The 12,251-nt window shown below is 40.9% G+C and overlaps 1 protein-coding gene across 1 annotated transcript; it reads left to right on the forward strand.

Moving 5' to 3' along the window:
* On the forward strand, positions 1-9,777 carry LOC311509182 (cytosolic phospholipase A2 beta-like). Its single transcript, XM_084574262.1, has 22 exons — positions 1-50; positions 331-361; positions 447-489; positions 1,238-1,313; positions 2,025-2,161; positions 2,397-2,525; positions 2,896-2,936; positions 3,064-3,106; positions 3,640-3,694; positions 3,782-3,903; positions 4,385-4,474; positions 4,719-4,753; positions 4,864-5,002; positions 5,087-5,223; positions 5,326-5,548; positions 5,666-5,780; positions 6,044-6,181; positions 6,284-6,382; positions 6,481-6,648; positions 6,952-7,121; positions 7,485-7,671; positions 8,434-9,777. The coding sequence occupies exons 1-22, from the start codon at positions 38-40 to the stop codon at positions 8,652-8,654; spliced, it is 2,412 nt and encodes an 803-aa protein (XP_084430388.1). The 5' UTR covers positions 1-37; the 3' UTR covers positions 8,655-9,777.
* Positions 9,778-12,251: the final 2,474 nt, after the last annotated feature.

Here is a 12,251-nt window from a genome sequence, read left to right on the forward strand (position 1 = left end):
GAAAAGCCCAAGAAGGTTTGAAACTTCAGCTTCAAGAATGATGGAAACAGGTAATTTTAACTGCTGATTGCTTGCTCTGGTACATTATACTGTAAATGTAATCATCCATTTATATTGCTTTGTGTCTTGAGCATAGAAAATGTAATTTGTCTGGACATTTTTTAAAGGGTAACTAAAATAGATCAAGTAGCAAGGGAATAACCTAATTTCGTGCTTTTCATTTGGTTTTAAAAATCAGCATAGCATTCAATGAAATGTGGAAAAACTGAACTTTGAACCAGAGAAGCCAAAACTGCACCTCTAATTAAATTCGTGCCTTTTTCTTTACAGTCAAAGACACGAAACTGGAGGTGCTCGGCAGGTAGGTTACTCGTTGCTTTGTGACTTTACTTGTCTTATTTGCAGTCTCTTGAGCTAAAAGTGCAATTGTTTTCTTTTCTTTTCAGCAATGAAAACACAAAAGGGGGCCTCAAAATTAATGCAACAGAGGTAACATTACCAGTGACACCGCACACATCAAAATACAGAGAGGGATTTAAGTGCAGTTTGAAAAGATTTGCATGTGTGCTGGTGGAGCACTTTCAACATTGACAGCTATTAAACAATCATTTATTCAAACACACATCCCATTGAGATTCAGTCTGAACAGGGACAGACAATTTACAACAGGAATAAGCTATGCGACGCAAGCATTTCCATAGTATGGTGCACCGATCCTTTTAGGGCCGAAGGATTGTGCTGTTAGTGTCCATCCTTGTACAGAGTCCAGCTATCTGTATCTCTACCTCTCTCTATCTCTTTATGAAACTGACTTTTCCTGACAGGTTTTGAAAGTGAGTCTAGTATACAGACACACTGGTAGGTTTCAGTTTACATGAGTTCTCAAATGTGGGACATGGGATGCAGTTTTTTTTTTTTTTAAACTTTGTCAAAAATCAAAAAAGGCAGAGTTGCATATACCATATATAAATAAGGGCAGATGGAAGGACAAACACCAAACACAGGGGAAACTAATGAGGGTGGCAGAGACGATTACAAGGCCATTCAAGCAACGTAGGTGATGTTTAAAAGGAAAACTTTTGCAGTTTAAAATAATTATGATCCTCTACCTTCTTATATGCCCATTCTGTGTGCACAGACAAGTTTAGGGGGGAGAAAAAAAAAGAAAAATGTGCTTTTTGGGAGAATATGGAGCCAGATGAGTTAAAAACTGGATTCCCTGTTTTGGTTTATTCAGCAGAAGCAGCCGGTCTCCTACTGGATCCTGAACGTCACCGTTGTGAGGGCGAAACTCTCTAAGAGCTATGACTGGGGTAAGAATGGCTTTGACTTTCCAAACTATTTAAAAAAAAACATTTGTGTTTTATGTATATATATATATATATATATATATATATACAGACAAAACAGTTCTGACTGATCAGAGAACGGACATGGGCCTTCTGAGGGTGTCCTGTGGTGGATGTGGTTGAACGGGATGTTGTTAGTTTGTGGGCCTGTGTGTGTGTGTGTGTGGGGGGGGGGCATTCACCTGGCATTCACCAATGAATGCCAGGTCCAAAAGTTTCCCAACAGAACACTGTATTGTCACAAGATGGTCTATGTTGTTTACTTCTCCTGTCAATGGTTTTAATGATGTGGTTGATCAGTGTGTGTTCATTGTTTATCTTACTAGAATTTATTGTAAGCGTTCATGAATGGAATGTTGATCTAAAACCTTTAAAACAAATTATGGTGTCCCTCAAGGCTCGGTTTTAGGTCCTGCACCTTTCAACCTTCATATTATGCCATTTGGAAAAGTCATCACAAGGCCAGCAATCAATTTGAAACAAAACAGACCATAAGTGAAGAAAGTGCTGAATAAAAACAACTTACTTATGGTTTGTTACTAGCACACCCAAAAAGGAGGAACAAAGCAACAGAACAAGATGGACCAAGCTAAAACTTGAAGAAGCCTGTTTAGCAGCCATTCAGAGCTGGTGGCAAGCAAAGCTTTTCAGTGTTTTCCTGTCCTTGTGTTTCAGGGAGTGCCTCTGACTGCTACGTCATTCTTTCCCTTCCCACGGCGGTGGCGCGTACCTGGCGAACAAAAACTATCGACAACACCAACAACCCAGAGTGGAATGAAACTTTTACTCTCAGGATCCCCAGTCAATTGACAGTGAGCCCATCTCTTGTGGTGTTATTGATGGTTACTATTGGATGAATGAGGCTTGACAGGGTATGGAGAAACACGAGAAAGTAAAAATAGAAAAATCCAGAAACTTAAAAGCAAGTTATGGATGGTAGCAACATTTTCAATAGCCAATGTTCACATTCTTTAATGATTATAGGTTCATTGCACCTAATACTGCCAACTTTCCTTAAACGTTGTGTCTCTTTCTTTTTTAACTCAGAATATTCTGGAGATCAGCCTGTATGATGCCGACTACTATTACGATGATATGATTAAAACATTTCACTTTGATGTCAGAAGCCTCCCTTTTGGGAAGAAGGAGGCCATCGTCTTTACCTTAGACCCCGAGGTAAAAGCAACAGAAAACGACAATATGACAACTGGTGATCAGTCCACTTCTTGACATCCAGCGTACCACAGATGTACACTGTAGACACAGATGTATTTAAAGACCCACTGAACAAAACACATCCCTAAATGTCCTCAAAACTTGAAAGTTTTAAGGGGAGATTTAACGAGATGGGGAAGACAGGTCCAAGGTATAATATATGAGATGTATGTACATTAAAAAACATATATGAACAAAGAAATATAGTCCCAGTACAAGTGGCAAGTGTTGGTGTGTACAGTTGGGCTGTTGAAGCGGTTACAGAAGATGAATGAATGAATGTAATGAAGCAACAAAGTCAACTTGGTGTCTCTTGCTCACTTTCTTGCAGACAAAGGATAAACTTGAATTGGAGTTTGAGCTACTTCAGAGGTACGTATTTGGCATTTTGTAAAGTTTATTTGTCTTCTGTCCTGTCAAACATATAGAGTGATGTGCTCTGATATCAGTGGCTGCATCTGATTTTGACCCTTTTTTTCTTCTTTATTTTTTTTTGCAGTGAAGAGACGCCTCATGAATATGACACAAATGGCATCCTCATGGTAAGGTTTTAGAAATTACATCTAAATGGACAGCTGTCAGTACTCATTTAGGAACATTTAGGACATGAACAGTCACATTAGAAAATCCCCAATCTATATATTTTCCGATAATGTTGATGGTTCCACTTAGAAACGTAGGATGTGGTGGGGAACTGTATTATGACTTCATGACTTTCCATTAATGATCAGCTGAGGGGGCATAAATCATCATGCGCCTGATCACATATTACATTTTTTTTGGAAGTGTGATTGTTAACATTTGAATATTAGTACAAAGCAAAAATTGAAATTGCAGCTGGTATTTCCATAACAGCCTGCACGGAGGCCGACTCCTTTAATCCATGGAAATTAAAAAAAAATAAAAATAAAAATATATGAATGTCTGCTAATTCATGCATAAAAGTTGTTATTTCATACACTTGGCCACTATAAATACTTTGGAGAGATGATTATAATAGAGAGATGGAGAGATGCTTTGGTTTAAATAGGTTGGACATAATGAGTGTCTTTCTTTTTCTCTTGGTGTCCCACAGGGTGGCCCATTCTCTGCCTTGAATATCAAAGTGGACAAGCCACCAAGCAGCAACTGTATGTTGTCATTGCTAAATGGAGGCAAATCATACGAATGGAAGTTTTCTCTTGGTCAGTAGATGTAACATGACAATATTTCACCAGGGCTTAGAGGGAACATGCTGAAACTATGCGGTGCCTATCCAGAAAACCAGAGAATTGATTCAGAGGACCAGAAACTGTGCTTCTATATCAACAGAGACTTGGAGACTGAACTTGAACTGGCAGTGAGTTTTAACTGTTTGTACTTTTGTTCTTATTTCAGTCAAAAATAAAGATAAATTGCAGGGATGCCAGGCAGTATATAAGAAGAAAGAGGGAAGAAACTGTTACGAGCGGCCTAGGGGAAACCAGAACACAACATGAAGTATAACCCCCCCCCCCCCCCCCCCCCGCCCCCTCTCCCAAGAAGAACCAGTGCTCAAAGAGCTCATAATAATCTTTGTCCCAAGCATACCGGACACCGAGAAACAACAAGAAAACAGCGACCCCTGCAGGCACAGAAGGAGCACAGCACCAAACAGGCAGACCACACAAGCCATATGACTCCCAGTCGTAACAAAACAACCAAAGGAACAAATGAAAGAAGTTGAGAGAAATTAGAATAATGAAGTCTTTGACATGTTTACCATCAGAAACGTTGTCAGTGTAGCTATAACTCATCAAATAATTTGCATTTCATGACCTCGTATCTCTTGTGTTTGTCAGCGCTCTCACAATGAAGATCCTGTTGCTTCCACCAAGCTCCTGCCAAAACCAGCCAAGTATACAGACAAGGTGTCCCTCGTTGTTGATAAGGTAAGAACCAAACAGTTGCTTGTTGTCATTGGCAACTAGTTTGCATGTAGGATAATTAATGACATTACAGTGATCAGAAGTAGAGTAGAGAATTAACAGTGGAAGAAAACCTGGATTGAGACTTTATTAGCTCATGCGCCAAAAGGGAAATGTCTTATTTAAGTACATTTATGCCATGTTTGAGTCAGGTATTAAATTCTATTGGCAGGAAATGAAGAGAATGCTTGTTTGTTTTTGTTCACAGGACACAGTGGATTTTGGCCTGGAAACACATGAAAGGTGAGACACTTCTTACATCGTAATATTTGAGGAACTATGACTTGCTGTGTGTATATTATCACCATCGTTATTTTTATTTGTATTTACTTCATTGTTTCACTAATTTACAGCACAACGGATTTTCAATCTGTTCGCATTGGCTTCGACATCCCAGCACAAGAGAAAGAGTACCTGAAGAAGAGGAAGACCGTAGTGGCAGCGGCGTTTGAGAAGCTTTTCGGCCTCAGCTCTCCACTAGAACCCAACAAGGTAGAGCCCTAACCATTCAATACATTCCCAGTTGAAGGCAGGTTGCAAAAACAATGTGCGTCCCTTGCTGTGCTCTGTGTCCAGGTGCCAACTGTAGCAGTGGTGGCTTCAGGTGGTGGCTCTAGGGCAATGACGGGTACGTTTGGAGGCCTGAGGGGCCTGAAGGAACTCGGCGTCCTGGATGCTGTCACGTACATCACTGGAGTGTCTGGATCCACCTGGTCAGACAAATATCTGGGTCCTTACACCTGTAGATTTGTCACTTTTCAAACATGAAAAGGAGCCATGATTTGAGTATGAGTATTATCTTCCACTGTCAACAGGGCTATGTCTAGTTTGTATCAGGAAGCTTACTGGTCACAGCAGGACATCAACACCTTCATCTCAGCAGTGAGGGAACAGATCACCAAGAGCATCAAGAGCTTAATATCTCGTGAAAAACGCAGTTATTACAGCACAGAGTCGGAAGAAAAAGGCAAGGAGGGCTACTCCGTGTCCTACATTGATACGTTCGGCCTGTTCTGCGAGCAACTTGTCTTTGGAAAGGTGAGCAGCTGAACACCCGCCTGTAACAACTTATCAGTTATCCAAGTATTTTAGTCGTTCTGAAGAGTAAAATTAAGGAGCAAGACAATAATCATAATCATGCGTTTGGAATTGCAGAAACTGACCAGTACCCTGTCAGACCAGCAGAAGACAGTGAATGAAGGTCAGAACCCTTTCCCTATATACACTGCTGTCAACATGAAGGACTTAAGGAACTGTGAAACAGCAGTAGGTAAATATTCTGGAGATATTCACCTTGTTTTCCAGTAGTCCAAGAGAGAGTAAAAATAATTACTCGATATTTGATGATTATCAGTGTAGTATTGAGTTTAGAAAGGTATTTCATGAAGGGCACTTTCAAAGTTGGATTTGTTAATAAAATCTTTAAGCATGACTGAATCAGTCACCACTTACCTAGACGTGGTTCAGTGATGATCATACACTGAGTACTGAGTAATTGACCTTTTTCCTCTTTTCAACTGATCCTGTTGACAGAGTGGTGTGAGTTTACCCCCTACGAGGTGGGTTTCCAAAAATATGGGGCTTTTGTCCAAACTGAGGACTTTGGTAGTCAGTTCTTCCTTGGTCGTAAGATCAAGAAACTGCCAGAACTCCGCCTCCCTTTCCTGATGGGTGAGAACATGACCACTACCCGTTTAATTTTCCGATGAATCTCAGTCCAGTAGGAAAAAAACAATCTGAGGTAACGATATACTTTTATTTCAACGTTCTCAGGAATATGGAGCAGCGCCTGTTCAGCAAGCATAACCCAGCTGTGGGAGGTTCTTGTAGGACCTTGGAGCTCCAGGCCTGAACAAGATGACAAGACCACAGGTGCAGCTCCTTTATTTTGACACTGCACTGGGACACTACTCCCACAATGTCAAGTTCAGTGTATACATCGTTCACATGCTCTATTCTTCTCATCGAAGCTGACTCGACATCTCCTCACACAAAGATCATCAACCCGGGGGGCACCTTCAGTGGGTGGACTGAGTACCTAAAGAGTCGTCCAATCCTTGCAGAGGTGTACAACTTCATGCAAGGTTTCTTCCTGTGCTGGAACTACCATGAGAACTGCTACTTCAGGGCTGGCAAAGGTAGGCCCCAATAAAGCGTGAGAACAACACAGAGATTTTCTTTTGATTAGAAACAAAAGCAAAGGAATAACTAGACCGCAGGTGTCCAAAGTAGTTGGAACAAGGTTGATGAGTTTGGTATTATTGCATGATAGGCCTCAGTCGTTCTCCACATTACTTCCTGTTAAATTGTTGTTTTGCATTAGTGCTTCCTTTAGATCTTTTTGAATTTGATTTGGGAGGATGTCAAGACAGTGCTTGAGCTTAAGAACCATATGATATCCTCACCCCCTGCACAATGTTCCCTCTCTCTTTTCTGCACAGGCTCTCACCCGGATGCCTTCCCAAACCAGCTCACCCCCAGAGACACCACTCTGCGCCTGGTCGATTCTGGCCACTCCATAAACATTGGCTGTCCACCGGTACTGCGTCCAGAGAGAGACGTGGACGTCATCATATGTCTCAGCTGCTCGTGGGATGAGCACATCTTTAGAGTAAGCAGCAAGAGATACACTAATGTTTCTAAAGTTTTAAGTTGAGTCCTAAATGTTTCTTTAATGGCAGAGATTACCTTCAGGCAGTTTAAACATTTATTGGTATGATGCCATAATCTGATAAAATACTTTCAAACACTGTGACCTTAAACTCTCAGTTCAAATAAGGCCATGCCTTCAACGAGAGAACCAGATGGAGTAAACCTCGGGAAGATCAAATCTAAATTGTCCGAGGGCGACTAGGGCGTTTACATTTTTGTTGTATAGATGAATGAAAAGCCTACTTTTCCTGGTTGAGTTTTTCAAGCAGTTTCCACTGGATATACTTTTTCCTCATGGCTGTATATGATTTTGATCCAACAGGTCATAGAGGACACAGCTGCATACTGCAAAGACTGCAACATCCCCTTCCCCAATGCCGACTATAAAAGTCTGCAAAAGGAACCTCGAAAAGAGGTCTACATTTTGGAGGATAAGGAGAATCCCAAGGCCCCCATAGTGATTCATTTCCCACTCGTCAACGTGACATACAGAGACTACAAAAGTCCTGGTAAGTTTCTGCACATTAGGTGCTGGGACTTTACCCTACATCAGCCAGATGTAACTAGACTGGCATCTGTATTGTATTCTCTCTATCTGCTTGTCATTTCTTGTTAAAAACCAACTGATGTGCAGCCAAATCCTGACACAGTGCACAATTAATACAATGCGTTAGTACAAAAACTGGTAACATGGGACAATGTCTTCCTTCTCATAATGTGGTAGAGAACTTATTGGTCTTGGTGCCCTTCATTATGCTCCACATAAGATACCCCTGGAGACATATTGATAACCCTTCTTCAAGTCTAAAATATACTGGATGGACGAGATTGACTGGACATACTTCTATAAAGCTTCCACTTTCAGTGCTTGGTCAAAGAGATGGTCCTCAGTTTCACCACCAGAACAGAATACACATCGCTCTTTGAGAATTGTCCCCTCTACCTCCATTACAAAAGGTTTCTCCTGCATTATTGTTGTAAAACCTGTACCCTAGAATGCCAGTCTTTGGGCGATGTCCCCAACTTCCACAACCATAACAACCCAACCCCATCATGTAAATCTTAGTCAACCCTGACAATGTGGTGTCCTCAAAGACTTCTTCCATCAGCCTCCATCCTCAAGGCAAACCTTCTTGTCATCTTATGCTTTGCCAGAACATGGCAAAACATGACCCTCCACTTTCACATCAATACATTTGTGTTTTTTATGTTTTTCTCATCAGTAAACTGCAAAATTGATGAAACTTTGTCATTAACTTGTGACTTTCTAGGTGTGAAACGAGTGACCAGTGAGGAAATACAAGCTGGGAAGGTGGACGTGCACAGCAAAAAATCTCCATACAGGACCACCAACATGAACTACACAGCAGAGGAGTATGACGCTCTGGTGGACCTCACCACCTACAACATCTTAAACAACAAGGAGAGTCTCCGAGAGGTCCTCCAGAAGGCCCTGCAGAGAAGGGAGTCTAAGATAACAGATTCCTGTTAATGTGGATAACCAACCCATTACATCTGAGCATATTGTGAATATGAGTCTTTTGTACCAAATTTTTGTGATTTAAAACAATGCAAAGAAATGATCTGTCCTCACACATTCTGAATCAGTTTATTGATAAATAAAACTCCTGAAAAGCATAGTTTGTTATCTTCCAAGTTAACAATCCAAAAAAACTTGCCTAAGTGGGAAGGTAATTCCTGACCTCTGTCCTAACTTTTGTTAGTGCATGATTTCCTGGTATACTGATTACACTGATGCACATGTCAGAGCTACCAAAATAAAGGAATTAGATGAAAGCACGTTGCTCGGACTGATGGAAGACAAATTTCATAAAAAAAAAAAAAAAAAAGACTACCTCATGGAAACTTTGAAAAAAAAAAAAAGTTTGCATACCACCGAAGCACTTTAACCCTACAGTGCCATCTAAATGCAAAGCATGTTGCAGTGAGAACAGAAACCGCCGCAGTCCCAGTCCGAGTATGGACAAGGCGGACAAGTTAGCAGCCCAAACTGTTATTTTGTTTGTTTTTTTGTTTTTTTTAAAAAAACATTTAAAGTCCATACTGTTCTGAAAAAAAGCACTTAAAGTACTTAAAATGACACTTTTACTTTAGGGCTGTTCAGTTTTGGCCAGGGATGATTTCTTTCTTTTTCTGCTGTTGCAATTAAATGCATTTTTCCAGACATTAAAAAAGCTTGAGTTTACAATTTAACATGTCTGTGTCTATTTGATTCAGTCGTCCACTAAAATCCTTTTAAACTGAAAAATTTTGCCTTTTAGAGCAAATACTGTTATGCATTTAAAATGTGACTGTGAGAGAAGTGCAACTGCCAGAGGACAAATGGGAAAGACAGCACTATATATAGACACACTCGGCGTGTTCGACTTCATGCAGATCTGTGCAGATCTGACTTGACGTGATGCATGCTGGGTTGAACAAGTTCATTTTAACCAATCATATTCGAGGTCTATGAGCATGAACAACCCAGCATGCATCACGTCAAGTCAGATCTGCACAGATCTGCATGAAGTCGAATGAGCCTATTGACTAATGAGGCACAGGTGATACTGAGGGCGGAGTACACAAGGAGAGACCAATTACATAATCAGTGGAGGGAAAACACAGGAAGGAAAGACACCAGGGAAGAAACATTGAAAACACGAATAAGGAAATGCAAGGAAAACCCAAATGCTATCACTACCATGATGACCAGCTTGTATTTACAGTTAATATGTTGGTGAAAACAAAGCTGTGGATCCAAAGTGGCCATAGACAACCCCACCACTAATGAACCATGACATGCTTTTCACCTTTTTCCTCATTTCAACTGATCCCGTCAACAGAGTGGTGTGAGTTTACCCCCTAAGAGGTGGGCCACTGAAAACTCAGGCATATTGCACTTACTCCCTTGCAAGTGCTCTTCCCATCTCCCTGTCTTGTTATTTTTATTAAATTGTGTTTCCTAGTGCACAAATAATCAACCTTTATCATTTTCAGGCGTGAGATTACTGTCTCTCAAAGGTCTACACAGAAGCACTTTCCAAATATGTCTCTACAGGTCTCAATGAAACTGAAGACAGGGTTAACAATTAACTAACAGCAGTGAACAACTTAGGAGGACACACAAGGCGCTCCAGAGGGTCGTCACAACAGCCCAGAGGATCATCGGCTGCCTCGTCCCCTCTTTACAGGAACTGTACAACTCCCGCTGCCTGGGGAAGGCCCAGGTGATACTTAAGGACACAACCCGCCCGTGGACACTCACTTTTTGACCTGCTGCCATCTGGTGGACAGTTCAGAACACTGAAGGCCAGTACCAACAGACTGAGGAATGGCTTCTATGCAAGAGCCACAATCGCAGTGAACAACTCAACAAGAAAAAGAAATAATGAATCTCACAGTTGTGAGAATTCACACAGCAATTCTCACAACTAAAATTATTACATCTGTGCAATAATTTCCCATGTGCAAATGTGTAACGTGCAAATATGTGCAATAATTTTGTCACAACAATGTGCAATAATTTTATGACGTGCAATAACAGTTGACTTATTATAATGTGTGAATGGGATTGTTATGTCATGCTAGTGTTTTATATTTTGTACAAGCTCGATTTCCACGCGTGGGCCATTAGCCATTATATTTTTTACTAAAGGAGGAGTTTGGACACTCCTGTCTAAGGCCATATTATTAAGAAACACTGCATACACATCTGTTTATTCAATTGAGATGTTGTTTCCAGTACTACTGTAAGGAACCTGGAGGGTAAATTTGACCAGGATGTGTCGTTGACATCATACTGTCAACATTAGGGACATCCTGTGTCAAAGTGATGCTGAAAAACTAGTTTATGCAACAGGTATGTCTAGACTGGACCACTACAACTCATTATTATTGAAAATAATTAGCAGAAGAGATCATGTTTCTCCAGTTTGAGCTTCTCCCTGTAAAATCCAATAAATAGAATTTAACCGCGAGGTCTCTTTCTCAGACCTCTGCTCAAAAACGACAGGCACAAAATAAATGTCAGCAACACCAGTGTATATATTTTTTATTAAAAATAACAATAATAGAACAGAATGGAATGGCTTTATTGTCACTGTACGTGATTTTTTGGATGCAGTGCACTTTTAAGGAGAGCAATGCTGTTATCTCACAGTTCTCAAAGGGACTCTGTTGCCCGTAAAGTTGAAATCATTTTGGCTGTCCAGACACATTCCTCTTTTGATTCTTATTTATACGCGTCGCGACCACCCGCTTCATGCTTTGGTTTCGGTGCGCGGCAAAGATTTCATCTGTCAGAGATGACATTCTTGTTTCCCTTTGCTGCCAATTCCAAAGTGAAATTTGCAGAAATGAAAGCTGATTAAAGTTGCAGACCACATTCTTTTGCAAGTAGTGGCTGGTTGCACTAATCGCAAATCATGTCTTGAAACAACATATATGCACAACAGCATATGGGAATTTTTTACTTTCCGTGAGAGTGCTCACTTGGCATTTTGATAGTGGTACTGGCAGATGTTTGTCACGTTCAGCTGTGGTGTTTTGCATCTAGAAGACAGAACCACAACAGTATACAGAACCTGTACACTGTAAAAATATTATTAATAATGCTCAGGGGTATAATGATGCACGCTGATGAGACAGAAATCCAGAGGCCACCGTGTACCTGGTGATGCTCTGCCAGGCCTCTACTGCAACTGTCTTCAGTTCCTGCTTGTTCTTGGGGCATTTTCCCTTCAGTTTTGTCTTCAACAAGTGAATGCATGCTCAATCGGATTCAGGTCAGGTGACTGACTTGGCCATTGCATAACATTCCACTTCTTTGCCTTAAAAAACTCTTTGGTTGCTTTCGCAGTATGCTTTGGGTCATTGTCCATCTGCACTGTGAAGTTCCGTCCAATGAGTTCTCAAGCATTTGGCTGAATATGAGCAGATAATATTGCTCGAAACACTTCAGAATTCATCAATAAATACAAGAGAACCAGTTCCATTGGCAGCCATACATGCCCACGCCATGACACTGCCACCACCATGCTTCACTGATGAGGTGGTATTCTTTGGCTCATGAGCAGTTCCTTTCCTT

This window comes from Chelon labrosus (genome assembly GCF_963514085.1).
Source record: "Chelon labrosus genome assembly, chromosome: 24".
NCBI classification, from domain to species: Eukaryota; Metazoa; Chordata; class Actinopteri; order Mugiliformes; family Mugilidae; genus Chelon; species Chelon labrosus.